Consider the following 16,619-nt stretch of genomic DNA (forward strand, 5'->3'; position numbering starts at 1 on the left):
CGTTTGTTGACCATATAATGACCACGATAATTAATTAGATGTATCCAAAACTTAATCTCGGTGTTACACATAGAAGTGCCACTAGATGCCAGTATAACCCCAGTGTTCTAAATTCTTCATGGGTTGTCTCTTTTACGTTATCATGAATGCCAGACTGTTTATGCCATTTCAAACGTGCACATTATCTGCACATAATTATATTTTAGGACATAATCGTGTTTATTGTTGTGAAGATTCACTGCTTTCAAGTTGATACGTTATGGAATCACAGCAGTCTTGGACCGATAATGGTTCACCTGTGGACTTGAATGAACAAGTCTGAGCCTACTTCAGACCATTTCCCAATTAATGCTGGCTTTGATCCAACACTGTTTTCTGGTGATCTGCTTATATAGAGCTGTGTATTATTTATTAACATGTCAATAGCTATAGGCCTACATATATTCTTGCCGGATAAATTTACATAAAATAAAATATTACAAATATAACACTGGTTGTAGTAAAGGCAGAGCAACTCATTGACTACATTGACTTCTCACCTGTGGCTGTATTTACAAAGGCCTTTCAGATTCAAATCAGAGGGTACATATTGCGACGCAATATTTGTGAGCTTGTAGATCTGCTATTTTAGCTATTTGCTATTTTAGCTATTTCAATAATATACTCTCTCTTAGCGAGCCCTTTCATTTCAGTGAACATTCTGAACAAATCACTTTGCTCACTTTCACAGGACCGACCAGTTCAAATGAATGGTTCAAGTTCACCGCTCATGTTCCACGCAACATGGAGGATGTACCCAATGTACTAATGTATCCATCCATCCATCTTCAATGGAATGAGATTTCCAGATTTGGAGATAATATAAACCTTATTATTTGATCCACCACAGGGTCTCTTCCCAATGGGACGTGCATCAAGGACCTTCCTAGGAAGGCGCTCGGGGGGCATCCGTACTACAGTAGATGCCGGAACCACCTAAGCTGACTCCTTTCCAAGTGTAGGAGCAATGGTTCTACTCCAAGTCTCTCTTGGGTGACTGAACATGTGAGATCCAAGACCCTCCTGCACCCCCCCAAACGTCCCTTTTAAGGGCCACCTTCCTCTCCTTTTGCTGTGACCTTGCCGTGGTGGAGAGGCTTAGTGATTCAGTGACTCTGGGACCTATGCTGGTGGAGGTTGATCCTGACAGGTTTAACCACACCGCATTGGTCACAGGAGAGAGTCCAAACTAACAACAGCAAAACCTCTTTCTTTAATGAGGTGTGAACTAAGGAAATGTTACCATAGTTTAACAAATCACACCTAGTGTGAAGTGAGCAGTGCTATTTGAGTTCATTTCATTAAGCGTCCAGATGTATAGGCCACACTTCATGTCCCCAGACAAAGTCAGATGTTGGAGCTTAGCTCCTTCCAGGAGCACCTCTCACATCATAAACAGTTAGAAATAAAAAATTTGCATATACCCTCTACACAATTAAACTTTACGTTGGTTTGTTTATTGCTGAGTGAGAAAACAATGTTTCACATTAAGTTAATCATCTGGGACCCTCCAAAATAATTTGGGGATCTAGACGATTGTGTGTGTGTGTGTGTGTGTGTTTTTTTTAAACAAATGCAAGGGTGCCAATACTTTTAGCCACTACTGTATACAATTCTGGAAACTTTGTGCTTGTCCTGTAACATCGAATGGTTTTAGCCAATACCTGTGCTTCAGAGATGGCGACACATGCAACATCCACTTTGTTAGAATGAGCAATATGTTGTAAAGAGTCATATCAGGCAAAATCACATTCACGGTTGCATCGTTTATTTATCAAGAAACATAATATACAAGGCCAGATAAAAGAACTGCAAAGTAGTCAAAAAGGGAAACAATCTTTGGTTCTTGTCAATCATGGACATGGTGAGTCTGTAGTGTGTAACCGACCGTGGAAGAAATGTTTGCGTTACAAAGTTAATATATCATTAGTGGCTGAAATGACCACACCAATGACATCAAGTAACCCAAGCATCATGTCTGTGGAGTGTTATGAAATTAACATTACATTGACTGTGTCTTACTGTGATTTACACACAATCATACGCCACCCAATCCTAATTTGAGCAAAAGCATTCTTTTAAATCATTACAAATTCCTTTATTTACCTTTTCCAAAGGCTTGATCTAAAGTTATTCGAGTGCCAGTGTCACACGCCCAAAGTAGCAGACCTGCAATCTCACGAGTCACACAGAGTCACGTTGTGAGCTTGAATATCAGCAATGTTTGGCAAGCGGCAACAACAGGCAAATAAGTATAAATCAGGCTATAAACTGAACACACATGTACATGTAGGAGTTAATGGCTAATGAATATACATTCCCGGTTAAGTGCTTGTTGTGTCAGAATGCCACAAAACAAAACCACATGACAAGGGTTGCATAGAGATCCTATAACATTCTCGTATATATTATACCAGTACTACTGCAATGACCCGAGGTGGGTGTCCAACAGCTTAAGTAATGTGCCAAAAAAATTATACAGACTGATTTACAAAAGATGGACTTAACTGGCCTAAAATTGGAATTGAAACTGAAATCGGTCACGTCGTGACCGCAAGAACAGCCAACAGACAAAGGAAATCGACCGATACAAAGCGAGCAAAGGAAAAAGACAATAATTAGGAATGGAAAGTTGTTCCAAATACAATACCTTCATAAATGATCTCAAGTATGAAAAATAGACTGATTTATTTTTATAGTGGTGTTTTTCCAAGATACACACTTTAAAAATTGTAAACAATAAATACAATCCACAAGATGAGAAGCACAATGCAACTAAACAAATCAGAAAAAAGAAACGTCTGCAACCCTAAAATGGTCTGCAAATTGATACAAACTCAAACTTCAGGAAGATGTGATGTTCTAACAAAACTTATACTGCCTGAAAAAAATAAGCAAACCTAGATCAAAATGAAAATGTAATTTCTAAATTTCCCCAGATCACTTGCCATCTGCAAGTATTGTACTGACTAAATACATTAATAAATTGCCACCTGTATTGAAGCCAAGGTTGTGCTACTAGATGCGGCCTTTACAATACTGCAAACTACAAACAATATCCGACACACATGAACGCGTACAGGTGGAACGCAGGAACACAAATTACATAGGAATGGACTATTTTCTGTGACTTTTGCCATCCTGAGCAGCATTGACTCTCTTATCTTGCACAAATATCTCTGCAGTTTGTGCATCATGCGTGGAATGTGAAGCAAAACAAAAAAAAAAGAAAAAAGAACAGGACAGAAACAAGAGATGCAGGATAAGATCTATCCCTTAGAAGGCACAATCTCCCCTTCGTTACTGTGAAACCCCAGACACATTCGGAAGGACACGAGTAAACTCTACCACCATCGCTGTCAAACCAGATAAAAGCAACAACTGCTACTGAAACGGCGCTTAGTAGCAGAGGCTCGCACGCTAGCATGTGTGTGTGCGCGTGTGTGTGTGTGTGAGACTAGGGCTGCAAGGCTCAGTCTTGGGCAGTGAGAGACTGGGGGCATGCCTCTCCCATTAAACCCTCTGTGTCCAGCTCTGGGCCACAGTGACAAGAATGAGAGCAGGGTGTTGCGTCCGGGGCGGGGGGGATGCTGGCGACCAGGCTGGGCTCCTGAGGTAAGTCCGTTGGGGGCGGAGAGGGGGAGTCGGCCCTGGGGTCCTCCTGGGCTCCGCTGAGGTTCTGGACCTTCTTGCTGAGCTCGTTGCGTTCCACCTTCAGCGCCCGCCTCAGCTTCTCCAGCCGCTGGACTTTCCCCTGCAGGGCTTCGAACTCACGGTCCCGCATGGTTTTCTGTGCAGAGACAGTCAGTGGAAAAAAAGAAAGAAATGCAAGCCTGTATCTTGACATGTCATCCACATACTGTGCTATTCTATATGTTTTGGATTCATCTGGAGTAGGGATGGGACGATATCAAAATATCACATCATGATTATTGTGACAACAGAAATTGCGATTTACGATATTATCGCGATAATCACAAGCCATTATCCTGGGGTGGAACATTGCCAAAAAATAGCTGATCTACAAGCTCACAACACGTCGCGATGCGTTGTGAGCTTGTAGATCGGCACCTTTTTGGCAAAGACATTTGATAGATTGAAAAAAAAAAAAAAAAAAAGACTATCAAGTATGTATATTGTAAGTACCTTTTACCAAATATAGAGGGGTTTTAAAAAATGGTACCGGATATGCAGCTCGGCAAATAAAAGGTGAATTGATCCCAGTGCATGACGGAGTACGATATCACGATAAATTAAATCTCCACAATACGATTATCGTGAGTGTTTTTTATCACGATAAACGATAATATCGCGTATCGTCCCATCCCTAATCTGGAGTGGCTTACCTCCTCTGCCATCTCCAGGAGAGCCTTGTTGCTGCTCTCCCATCTGGAGCGATACATGGTGGTCTCCTTCTCCAACTTCTTGATCTTTTTTGTCATCTGATGATATACAATTACACATAAAAAGGAAGGTGAGCTCTTGAGAGGCTATTTTCTTTCTTTAAACCCCCCCCCCCCCCCCCCCCCACACACACACACACATTACCTTCTCCATCTCCTGTTTGAAAGTGGTGAAGACCTCATTGCTCTTGGATAAAGTGGTTTGAAACTCCTCAAACTTCTCTGTGTAGAGTGACAGCTAGGAGGGGAGGAGGAAACCATGAGGGTTGGTCAGGTACAATCACGTCAGAATATTTAAAGCTCCCTCCAACACGTTCTCAACAAACCATCTCCACCGTGGCTTTGGTTTGAAATTATGTCACACTGCTATGGAAACCAATGCAGAATAGAGTTTACTCTCCTCCACATAACTTATAGCTCTAAAGCTCTAAAGGTTGGCACTGGAAAACATACAAAAATACTGGAGCGGGCTTTAATATAGCCAGACCAGACTAGATCAGAGCATAAGATCTTCAGGACAATCAGGCCTTTGTTTCAGGGAACCTAAACACAAACACTACAAAGAACTTATAGTAGGCCTGTAAAATGAATATCAGTATATTTGCTTCAATGACACCTCTACAGACTGGTTGTAGTTAGATTATTTAATTCACATAGATGTTCTGTTTCTTTTGCATGTTATGCGTATTCCATAAGGTTATTGCTTTATCTTCAGGCGTCTTACTGGTTATCATTACTACTACTACTATCACTAGCGCTACAAAGGGTCCAGTCAAACCTGTTGCTTGAGGTGGACCTCCTGTTGTTTCATCAGCTCACACATCCTTTGAGACTCCACTGCTTCTTTCAGCAGCTGAGAACAGAGTAACCCACCAAGGAATTAGGGGACAGAACATGTGTTTATGTACAGTATGTATGTATGTATGGCACGTGGATGACTGACGTACAAACTCTTTCTCTCTGTCGTGGCGTTCCTCAGACTCCTTGAGCAGCTCCTGGGCCTGATGCAACTTAGCGTCCACCAGCTGCTGCTGGAGATCCTTGTGCTTCACCAACTTGTCTATGTGCTGGGACACGCACACACACACACAATCAGATTATAAACTCATACTACTAATACCAATGTTTTCCTAAACGCTCATCTCGACTTTCTGCTTCATCTCTCTCTCACCTAAGGCAGTGGTCCTCAACCTGTGGGTCGGTCCCCAAAATATATTTTTTGGGGGTGGGGGGGTCCCCAGATGATTAACTTAATATGCAACATTGTAAACAAAACAGCATACAGTTTGAGTGTATGGAGGGTCTATGCACATTTCTTAAGTGACAATTTGAGGACATTTTAATACATCTAAAATGACAAATTAAATATTGGTCAGATTGTCAAATATTAGAGGCAGACATTTTGCAAATGGCCGATCTACATGCTCACAACACCTCATGAGCTTGTAGATCTGCTCTTTTCACAATAGAACTGTGTTATACAAAATGTAATGCCTCAACTCTTAGCGCTCCAGTTACAATATGATTATTTTGTGGGCAGCCTGAAAAGGTTGACAACCACTGAACTAAGGGGTCTTCATCATACAAAAAAAAGCCCCCCAAAATTTGAAGACAACAATTCCCCCCGACAAGGGAGGCCAGAGGAAGTACCTCCTCTCGCAGCTTGTACTGTTCTATGAGCTTCTTGAGTTTCTCGGCCAGCTCCGTGTTCTCCTGCCTGAGGCTGGCGTTCCTCTCGTTGTGCTGCTCCATCTGCGTGTGGACAAGGTGAGTTTGGTGTGGAAAGGATACAGTTAGGGATGGCCAACGGCTAACCGTTACCGTTAAACCGATAAGAAATTGGTTACCGGTAAGCACTAACGGTCAATTTTGACCGATAAAAAAGAAAAGAAAAAGGAAATCAACCCATGTGTCGCACCAAAAGCCCCGTACACCAATATCTACGCAACATCAAGTCATCAACCATGCAACTACGCGCTGTGGTCACACATTTCTGGGACACCAATGGCTGTGTAACATCCAGCATTCAGGCAACTGCGAGTCTGCGACGCGAGTCATACACGCCGACCTATTCAACAAATGCTCCGTCGTCGATTGGATTTTACAAAACAGACCCCGTCACATTGAATCCCGTTTAAGAAGAGCTTAAAACACAACTTTCTAATGTTACATGTTGATGACGTGAGGAACGCTAAAGTCGTCTTGGTTACAGAGTAGGATATGCGAAAATAACAAAGCTGAGCTCAGAGTCGCAAATTCAATGATCGCTGCATCAGCACACACAAAACACGGGCGAGAGAGAAGAAAAATAATGAAATGGACATCACGTTTAGCCGATTCAACCATTCCAAAAGTTATACGATTGAAAGTTATTGTTCTACATACGAGCATCTCGCTGCGGCTGTTTAGTTAGCCGATAGCCAGGGAGTGCACAGAATGTTAGAGAGGCATGGGCTGAATGGCCTTTTGGTGGACAATTCTGTTGATAAAAGTTAAGGGCTCCAGCCCCCTTTGCTGTATGTGCGCACGTGCCTGGCACATTACAGACTGATCATTTCAATGCCCCCGTTTCTTTGCAAAAACACATTTCTTTTAGAAAACATTTGTATTCTTGTTTCTCCTAGTTTTATTGTTTGTAATGTGTAAATATGGCACTTTATTATGGGGAAAAACAGGTGTATTTTCCTTTTTTAAATCGCTAAAATAGCACATTTTTGAACACATTTCCTTAACGCATTTTGAAGAGATTTCCTTAACGGTTAACGGTTAATTAACTGATAAGGCCTTTCGGTTATCGGTTAAGAAAAAATCTCCATTTGGCCATCCCTAGATACAGTCGCAGTCGACGCACCACACAGCGCCAGTGTGTCCATTGTAGGTGCCGAGTCGCTCGCCGTTGACAGAGTACCACACGTTGGCTACCTGAAATTCAACAGATGGAAGACAAGCATAGACACAAATATGACTCAACTTTTGGCGTTTTCTATTTATACTGTATCACACAAAGCGAGTACCTGGCACTAACAATAAGTGAACTTTCAAGAGTTCAATGAACACAGGATTTTACAGAATATTATATTGTAGTGTAAAACAAAGTACCGGTATATGGTACCAAAAGCCAGTAAACGCCATGCAGTGGAAAATGCCAAAAGTTACCAACTAGTCCATACATGGGCCACATGTTCTTAATTTGGCCCGCAGGTTAATACTGATATATTATTGATTTCAGCTGTTACAATTCCAAACATGAAAACATGACCTGCTTTAATTCATTCATTCAATATTTATTTATTCTCGAAATTAGACTCATTTACAGTAATACATTAGAAGTAAACATCACCAGCTTGAAATTACTTACATATTAGTAGTTTGAATGACTAGTATAGTGGTCTTTTTTATGATCAATGTATTTGTATTTAAGTTCATAAAGTTAACATAGTATAACTAGATGCATTTGAAATTAAATAAACCTGAACAAGTCCATGCAAGTATTGTTGACTTACGGTGTCTTTAGCGACAGAGAAGATCAGGTCTCCTTCTCGGTTGTATTTGATTTGAGTGATGGACCTTTCATGGCCCTGGAGCAGAATGGGTTTCTGTGGGAGACGATACATAAAGAGCAGACAAAACGTTCTTAGACACAGTGTGGACAATGGCATCCAGTGTTTTCAGTAGCCAGGTAAGTATAACAGTCTGTGTTAGAGCAGACATAGCTGCAAATTGCAACACTAGATTTCTTTCTAATTATGTTGAATCTAGGGTTGCAATACTTCCCTCCCATAGGCAGCCAATGCATCAAAACAGTTTTTTTTTCTTTTTTGCTATCTGATTGTATTAAACAACGTCAAACTCAACAACATTGGTGCTCTATGGAAAGCTTGGAGTATCCTCTTTCTATCTACAAAGTGTTTGTTTCAGAAAAAAATCCACTGTAGACATGTTATGAGTTACCTTCGGTCATTAAGTGTTGGAAACTTTGGAAGCGCTCGTCTTTGATAACGCAACATCCCACTGACACCTGCATTATGTGACATTTAGAACCAGGGGGTACACAGGACTGTTGAGTGACTTCCCACGAGCGCTTCCAAATCCAGCACCATCCATTTGTTAAGAAAATAAATCTGCATTACGTAATTTACAAGAAGTCTACACAATTAGGGAATCCAGAAAAACTGATATTTTTGACCAACGTTTGGCTATTATCTCTTTTATCCCACAGCAACACAGCATGGAATTGTACACAAAATATTATCCAACGACAACAAAATCTACGTTTTGTGTCTGAGAGGCTAAATCTCATCATCAAATGGTGGTCCGTGGCTCAAATGCTGAATAAATAACGGGCCCTTGATATGAAAACGGTTGAAACCCACTGAATTAAGCCAGTGGTTCTCACAGTGGATTCCAGGGACTCTGTGGGTTCCTTTATGGGGGTCTAAATCGACCCATACAAGTCTGACAGTGTACACAATGGAACCAAATGAACCATTTTGTACACTGTCAGAGTTAAGGGGAGACCTTGAAATGTGAACGTTTGAGAAACACTAAATTAAGCGACCACAGCTTCTGTCTGCATCTGCATGCAATGCATGCATCTCGTCGACGTTCAGTTAGCTCACGCTAGGCTAACGTTAGCCGGGAGCGGTTAAACCGGAGCCGACAAAATCTCCACTAGATGAACAAAACACCTTCCTGGTAAACATAAATTCGGGGGGACATTTTCCACGATCTGATGTGCTCACCATCGCTGTAAAGCGGAGTCTTTCCACTCGATCCTTTGAGGTCCTGATTTCAACTCAAACAAGAGAAAAGATGAACACTCGTGTTTCAGGCGGCGGAGATGCGGAGGAAAAGGAACGCGATCACTTCCGGGTTCACTTCCAGCAAGTGATGGTTTGTTCGCGCGCCACCTGGTGGTCAGAACAGAGCACTGCTGGTGCTTTAGGACCATAGTTTAGGACGCGTGGAGATGTTGCCATGGCAACACAGATGATACACAAGCCTGCAGCACCTGTTTGTTTACAAGGTGACGTCAGAGCGTTTGCGCGTCTCTGCTGTACACAAACCGTTGCTAGGCAACAGCCAAGAGCCAATGAGCAGCGGGCAGCCAGCAGTATAAATAGAGGAGATCAGGACATTCAAATCACTTTTCTTCTTTCTTGTCACAGAGTAAGCACAGAACTGAACTGTAAGCAGCAGAGAGACGACTTATCCATTACTATGGCTGAAGTTAGACTGTTGTGGTCAGTCCTGGAGTGCAGCGAGGAGTGGAGGGGGATCAAGTATGAGGACTGGGTGGCCATCATGGTCGAGCACAAGGAGAGGATGGAGGAGTTGGAGTCTCTTGTGGCAGAATTATTTTCCCTCTGGAAGCTGAAGGAGGAGAAGCCTCTGCAAGAGATTCAACGCCAGAAGTGCCAGAAGTGCAGGCCCGGATTGACAGTAGGGAGTAGGGGGACGATTCCCGGTGGACTGTGCCGCCTAGTGCAAAAACTGGCCTGGTGCCTCCTGAAAAAAATAAAAAGATCCCCTTTGCGCAGGCCACATATGGAGTCTCTTGTGGCAGAATTATTTTCCCTCAGGAAGCTGAAGGAGGAGAAGCCTCTGCAAGAGATTCAACGCCAGAAGTGCCAGAAGTCAAGTGGCATGCCATTCTGGATGAGAAGGAGGAGATAATGGAGGAGTGGGACTCCTCCATTATCTCTTTTGGACTCTGGCCAACTACTTTTTCCTCAAGTGAGATCTAAGACCCTTCCTGCACCCCCCCCAAACGGCCCTTTTAAGGGCCACCTTCCTCTCCTTTTGCTGTGACCTTGCCGTGGTGGAGAGGCTTAGTGATTCAGTGACTCTGGGACCTATGCTGGTGGAGGTTGATCCTGACAGGTTTAACCACACCGCATTGGTCACAGGAGAGAGTCCAAACTAACAACAGCAAAACCTCTTTCTTTAATTAATGAGGTGTGAACTAAGGAAATGTTACCATAGTTTAACAAATCACACCTAGTGTGAAGTGAGCAGTGCTATTTGAGTTCATTTCATTAAGCGTCCAGATGTATAGGCCACACTTCATGTCCCCGGACAAAGTCAGATGTTGGAGCTTAGCTCCTTCCAGGAGCACCTCTCACATCATAAACAGTTAGAAATAAAAAATGTGCATATACCCTCTACACAATTAAACTTTACGTTGGTTTGTTTATTGCTGAGTGAGAAAACAATGTTTCACATTAAGTTAATCATCTGGGACCCCCCAAAATAATTTGGGGATCTAGACGATTGTGTGTTTTTTTTTTTAAACAAATGCAAGGGTGCCAATACTTTTAGCCACTACTGTATACAATTCTGGAAACTTTGTGCTCGTCCTGTAACATCGAATGGTTTTAGCCAATACCTGTGCTTCAGTAATGGCAACATCCACTTTGTTAGAATGAGCAATATGTTGTAAAGAGTCATATCAGGCAAAATCACATTCACGGTTACATCGTTTATTTATCAAGAAACATAATAAACAAGGCCAGATAAAAGTACTGCAAAGTAGTCAAAAAGGGAAACAATCTTTGGTTCTTGTCAATCATGGACATGGCGAGTCTGTAGTGTGTAACCGACCGTGGAAGAAATGTTTGCGTTACAAAGTTAATAAATCATTAGTGGCTGAAATGACCACACCAATGACATTAAGTAACCCAAGCATCATCTGTGGAGTGTTATGAAATTAACATTACATTGACTGTGTCTTACTGTGATTTACACACAATCATATGCCACCCAATCCTAATTTGAGCAAAAGCATTCTTTTAAATCATTACAAATTCCTTTATTTACCTTTTCCAAAGGCTTGATCTAAAATTCTTTGAGTGCCAGTGTCACACGCCCAAAATAGCAGACCTGCAATCTCACGAGTCACACAGAGTCACGTTGTGAGCTTGAATATCAGCAATTTTTGGCAAGCGGCAACAACAGGCAAATAAGTATAAATCAGGCTATAAACTGAACACACATGTACATGTAGGAGTTAATGGCTAATGAATATACATTCCCGGTTAAGTGCTTGTGTCAGAATGCCACAGAACAAAACCACACGACAAGGGTTGCATAGAGATCCTATAACATTCTCGTATACATTATACAAGTACTACTGCAATGACCCAAGGTGGGTGTCCAACAGCTTAAGTAATTTGCCAAAAAAATAATACGGACTGATTTACAAAAGATGGACTTAACTGGCCTAAAATTGAAATTGAAACTGAAATCGGTCACGTCGTGACCGCAAGAACAGCCAACAGACAAAGGAAATCAACCGATATAAAGCGAGCAAAGGAAAAAAGACAATAATTAGGAATGGAAAGTTGTTCCAAATACAATACCTTCATAAATGATCTCAAGTATGAAAAATAAACTGATTTATTTTTATAGTGGTGTTTTTCCAAGATACACACTTTAAAAATTGTAAACAATAAATACAATCCACAAGATGAGAAGCACAATGCAACTAAACAAATCAGAAAAAAGAAACGTCTGCAACCCTAAAATGGTCTGCAAATTGATACAAACTCAAACTTCAGGAAGATGTGATGTTCTTACAAAACTTATACTGCCTGAAAAAAAAAAATAAGCAAACCTAGATCAAAATGAAAATGTAATTTCTAAATTTCCCCAGATCACTTGTGATTAATAATGAACATGCCATCTGCAAGTATTGTACTGACTAAATACATTAATAAATTGACACCTGTATTGAAGCCAAGGTTGTGCTACTAGATGTGGCCTTTACAATACTGCAAACTACAAACAATATCCGACACACATGAACACGTACTGGTGGAACGCATGAACACAAATTACATAGGAATGGACTATTTTCTGTGACTTTTGCCATCCTGAGCAGCATTGACTCTCTTATCTTGCACAAATATCTCTGCAGTTTGCGCATCATGCGTGGAATGTGAAGCAAAAAAAAAAAGAAGAAGAACAGGACAGAAACAAGAGATGCAGGATAAGATCTATCCCTTCAGAAGGCACAATCTCCCCTTCGTTACCGTGAAACCCCAGACACATTCGGAAGGACACGAGTAAACTCTACCACCATCGCTGTCAAACCAGATAAAAGCAACAACTGCTACTGAAACGGCGCTTAGTAGCAGAGGCTCGCACGCTAGCATGTGTGTGTGCGCGTGTGTGTGTGTGTGAGACTAGGGCTGCGAGGCTCAGTCTTGGGCAGTGAGAGACTGGGGGCATGCCTCTCCCATTAAACCCTCTGTGTCCAGCTCTGGGCCACAGTGACAAGAATGAGAGCAGGGCGTTGCGTCCGGGGCGGGGGGGATGCTGGCGACCAGGCTGGGCTCCTGAGGTAAGTCCGTTGGGGGCGGAGAGGGGGAGTCGGCCCTGGGGTCCTCCTGGGCTCCGCTGAGGTTCTGGACCTTCTTGCTGAGCTCGTTGCGTTCCACCTTCAGCGCCCGCCTCAGCTTCTCCAGCCGCTGGACTTTCCCCTGCAGGGCTTCGAACTCACGGTCCCGCATGGTTTTCTGTGCAGAGACAGTCAGTGGAAAAAAAGAAAGAAATGCAAGCCTGTATCTTGACATGTCATCCACATGCTGTGCTATTCTATATGTTTTGGATTCATCTGGAGTAGGGATGGGACGATATCAAAATATCACATCATGATTATTGTGACAACAGAAATTGCGATTTACGATATTATCGCGATAATCACAAGCCATTATCCTGGGGTGGAACATTGCCAAAAAATAGCTGATCTACAAGCTCACAACACGTCGCGATGCGTTGTGAGCTTGTAGATCGGCACCTTTTTGGCAAAGACATTTGATAGATTGAAAAAAAAAAAAAAAAAAAAGACTATCAAGTATGTATATTGTAAGTACCTTTTACCAAATATAGAGGGGTTTTAAAAAATGGTACCGGATATGCAGCTCGGCAAATAAAAGGTGAATTGATCCCAGTGCATGACGGAGTACGATATCACGATAAATTAAATCTCCACAATACGATTATCGTGAGTGTTTTTTATCACGATAAACGATAATATCGCGTATCGTCCCATCCCTAATCTGGAGTGGCTTACCTCCTCTGCCATCTCCAGGAGAGCCTTGTTGCTGCTCTCCCATCTGGAGCGATACATGGTGGTCTCCTTCTCCAACTTCTTGATCTTTTTTGTCATCTGATGATATACAATTACACATAAAAAGGAAGGTGAGCTCTTGAGAGGCTATTTTCTTTCTTTAAACCCCCCCCCCCCCCCCCCCACACACACACACACATTACCTTCTCCATCTCCTGTTTGAAAGTGGTGAAGACCTCATTGCTCTTGGATAAAGTGGTTTGAAACTCCTCAAACTTCTCTGTGTAGAGTGACAGCTAGGAGGGGAGGAGGAAACCATGAGGGTTGGTCAGGTACAATCACATCAGAATATTTAAAGCTCCCTCCAACACGTTCTCAACAAACCATCTCCACCGTGGCTTTGGTTTGAAATTATGTCACACTGCTATGGAAACCAATGCAGAATAGAGTTTACTCTCCTCCACATAACTTATAGCTCTAAAGCTCTAAAGGTTGGCACTGGAAAACATACAAAAATACTGGAGCGGGCTTTAATATAGCCAGACCAGACTAGATCAGAGCATAAGATCTTCAGGACAATCAGGCCTTTGTTTCAGGGAACCTAAACACAAACACTACAAAGAACTTATAGTAGGCCTGTCAAATGAATATCAGTATATTTGCTTCAATGACACCTCTACAGACTGGTTGTAGTTAGATTATTTAATTCACATAGATGTTCTGTTTCTTTTGCATGTTATGCGTATTCCATAAGGTTATTGCTTTATCTTCAGGCGTCTTACTGGTTATCATTACTACTACTACTATCACTAGCGCTACAAAGGGTCCAGTCAAACCTGTTGCTTGAGGTGGACCTCCTGTTGTTTCATCAGCTCACACATCCTTTGAGACTCCACTGCTTCTTTCAGCAGCTGAGAACAGAGTAACCCACCAAGGAATTAGGGGACAGAACATGTGTTTATGTACAGTATGTATGTATGTATGGCACGTGGATGACTGACGTACACACTCTTTCTCTCTGTCGTGGCGTTCCTCAGACTCCTTGAGCAGCTCCTGGGCCTGATGCAACTTAGCGTCCACCAGCTGCTGCTGGAGATCCTTGTGCTTCACCAACTTGTCTATGTGCTGGGACACGCACACGCACACACACACAATCAGATTATAAACTCATACTACTAATACCAATGTTTTCCTAAACGCTCATCTCGACTTTCTGCTTCATCTCTCTCTCACCTAAGGCAGTGGTCCTCAACCTGTGGGTCGGTCCCCAAAATATATTTTTTGGGGGTGGGGGGGTCCCCAGATGATTAACTTAATATGCAACATTGTAAACAAAACAGCATACAGTTTGAGTGTATGGAGGGTCTATGCACATTTCTTAAGTGACAATTTGAGGACCTTTTAGTTTAATACATCTAAAATGACAAATTAAATATTGGTCAGATTGTCAAATATTAGAGGCAGACATTTTGCAAATGGCCGATCTACATGCTCACAACACCTCATGAGCTTGTAGATCTGCTCTTTTCACAATAGAAGTTAGAACTGTGTTATACAAAATGTAATGCCTCAACTCTTAGCGCTCCAGTTACAATATGATTATTTTGTGGGCAGCCTGAAAAGGTTGACAACCACTGAACTAAGGGGTCTTCATCATACAAAAAAAGCCCCCCAAAATTTGAAGACAACAATTCCCCCCGACAAGGGAGGCCAGAGGAAGTACCTCCTCTCGCAGCTTGTACTGTTCTATGAGCTTCTTGAGTTTCTCGGCCAGCTCCGTGTTCTCCTGCCTGAGGCTGGCGTTCCTCTCGTTGTGCTGCTCCATCTGCGTGTGGACAAGGTGAGTTTGGTGTGGAAAGGATACAGTTAGGGATGGCCAACGGCTAACCGTTACCGTTAAACCGATAAGAAATTGGTTACCGGTAAGCACTAACGGTCAATTTTGACCGATAAAAAAGAAAAGAAAAAGGAAATCAACCCATGTGTCGCACCAAAAGCCCCGTACACCAATATCTACGCAACATCAAGTCATCAACCATGCAACTACGCGCTGTGGTCACACATTTCTGGGACACCAATGGCTGTGTAACATCCAGCATTCAGGCAACTGCGAGTCTGCGACGCGAGTCATACACGCCGACCTATTCAACAAATGCTCCGTCGTCGATTGGATTTTACAAAACAGACCCCGTCACATTGAATCCCGTTTAAGAAGAGCTTAAAACACAACTTTCTAATGTTACATGTTGATGACGTGAGGAACGCTAAAGTCGTCTTGGTTACAGAGTAGGATATGCGAAAATAACAAAGCTGAGCTCAGAGTCGCAAATTCAATGATCGCTGCATCAGCACACACAAAACACGGGCGAGAGAGAAGAAAAATAATGAAATGGACATCACGTTTAGCCGATTCAACCATTCCAAAAGTTATACGATTGAAAGTTATTGTTCTACATACGAGCATCTCGCTGCGGCTGTTTAGTTAGCCGATAGCCAGGGAGTGCACAGAATGTTAGAGAGGCATGGGCTGAATGGCCTTTTGGTGGACAATTCTGTTGATAAAAGTTAAGGGCTCCAGCCCCCTTTGCTGTATGTGCGCACGTGCCTGGCACATTACAGACTGATCATTTCAATGCCCCCGTTTCTTTGCAAAAACACATTTCTTTTAGAAAACATTTGTATTCTTGTTTCTCCTAGTTTTATTGTTTGTAATGTGTAAATATGGCACTTTATTATGGGGAAAAACGGGTGTATTTTCCTTTTTTAAATCGCTAAAATAGCACATTTTTGAACACATTTCCTTAACGCATTTTGAAGAGATTTCCTTAACGGTTAACGGTTAATTAACTGATAAGGCCTTTCGGTTATCGGTTAAGAAAAAATCTCCATTTGGCCATCCCTAGATACAGTTGCAGTCGACGCACCACACAGCGCCAGTGTGTCCGTTGTAGGTGCCGAGTCGCTCGCCGTTGACAGAGTACCACACGTTGGCTACCTGAAATTCAACAGATGGAAGACAAGCATAGACACAAATATGACTCAACTTTTGGCGTTTTCTATTTATACTGTATCACACAAAGCGAGTACCTGGCACTAACAATAAG

At 42.3% G+C, this 16,619-nt stretch overlaps 2 protein-coding genes across 3 annotated transcripts; both read right to left on the reverse strand.

The window, feature by feature from the left end:
- Nucleotides 1-1,798: 1,798 nt before the first annotated feature.
- On the reverse strand, nucleotides 1,799-9,282 carry LOC308292171 (alpha-taxilin-like). 2 transcript variants are annotated; one of them, XM_080734452.1, is made up of 9 exons: nucleotides 9,185-9,222; nucleotides 7,946-8,038; nucleotides 7,294-7,364; nucleotides 6,093-6,194; nucleotides 5,390-5,509; nucleotides 5,221-5,295; nucleotides 4,588-4,680; nucleotides 4,386-4,481; nucleotides 1,799-3,829 (listed from the first exon to the last, which is right to left on the reverse strand). In XM_080734452.1, exons 4-9 carry the CDS (start codon nucleotides 6,192-6,194, stop codon nucleotides 3,512-3,514), a joined length of 804 nt encoding a protein of 267 aa, XP_080590578.1. In that variant the 5' UTR covers nucleotides 7,294-7,364; nucleotides 7,946-8,038; nucleotides 9,185-9,222; the 3' UTR covers nucleotides 1,799-3,511. The 2 variants fall into 2 exon arrangements, with proteins under 2 accessions (XP_080590578.1, XP_080590577.1); XM_080734451.1 differs by lacking the exon at nucleotides 7,294-7,364 and having other exon boundaries at nucleotides 9,185-9,282.
- Nucleotides 9,283-12,108: 2,826 nt separating this feature from the next.
- LOC308292177 (alpha-taxilin-like) lies at nucleotides 12,109-16,302 on the reverse strand. Its single transcript, XM_080734461.1, has 6 exons — nucleotides 15,239-16,302; nucleotides 14,521-14,640; nucleotides 14,352-14,426; nucleotides 13,719-13,811; nucleotides 13,519-13,614; nucleotides 12,109-12,961 (listed from the first exon to the last, which is right to left on the reverse strand). The coding sequence occupies exons 1-6, from the start codon at nucleotides 15,338-15,340 to the stop codon at nucleotides 12,644-12,646; spliced, it is 804 nt and encodes a 267-aa protein (XP_080590587.1). The 5' UTR covers nucleotides 15,341-16,302; the 3' UTR covers nucleotides 12,109-12,643.
- Between the last annotated feature and the right edge of the window lie 317 nt (nucleotides 16,303-16,619).

This window comes from Nannobrachium achirus (assembly GCF_963921795.1).
Source record: "Nannobrachium achirus genome assembly, chromosome: 10".
Lineage (NCBI taxonomy): Eukaryota > Metazoa > Chordata > Actinopteri > Myctophiformes > Myctophidae > Nannobrachium > Nannobrachium achirus.

What these genes read in the sequence shown, in the direction of transcription:
- LOC308292171 (XM_080734451.1), bottom strand. An exon ending in ACGACAGAGAGAAAGAGTTT is followed by an intron (nt 5,296 to 5,389) that starts GTACGTCAGTCA and finishes CTCTGTTCTCAG; the next exon opens with CTGCTGAAAGAAGCAGTGGA. An exon ending in AGGTCCACCTCAAGCAACAG is followed by an intron (nt 4,681 to 5,220) that starts GTTTGACTGGAC and finishes CTCCCCTCCTAG; the next exon opens with CTGTCACTCTACACAGAGAA.
- LOC308292177 (XM_080734461.1), bottom strand. Translation starts at nt 15,340, where the DNA reads ATGGAGCAGCACAACGAGAGGAACGCCAGCCTCAGGCAGGAGAACACG. An exon ending in TCAAACAGGAGATGGAGAAG is followed by an intron (nt 13,615 to 13,718) that starts GTAATGTGTGTG and finishes GTATATCATCAG; the next exon opens with ATGACAAAAAAGATCAAGAA. An exon ending in TCCTGGAGATGGCAGAGGAG is followed by an intron (nt 12,962 to 13,518) that starts GTAAGCCACTCC and finishes GTCTCTGCACAG; the next exon opens with AAAACCATGCGGGACCGTGA.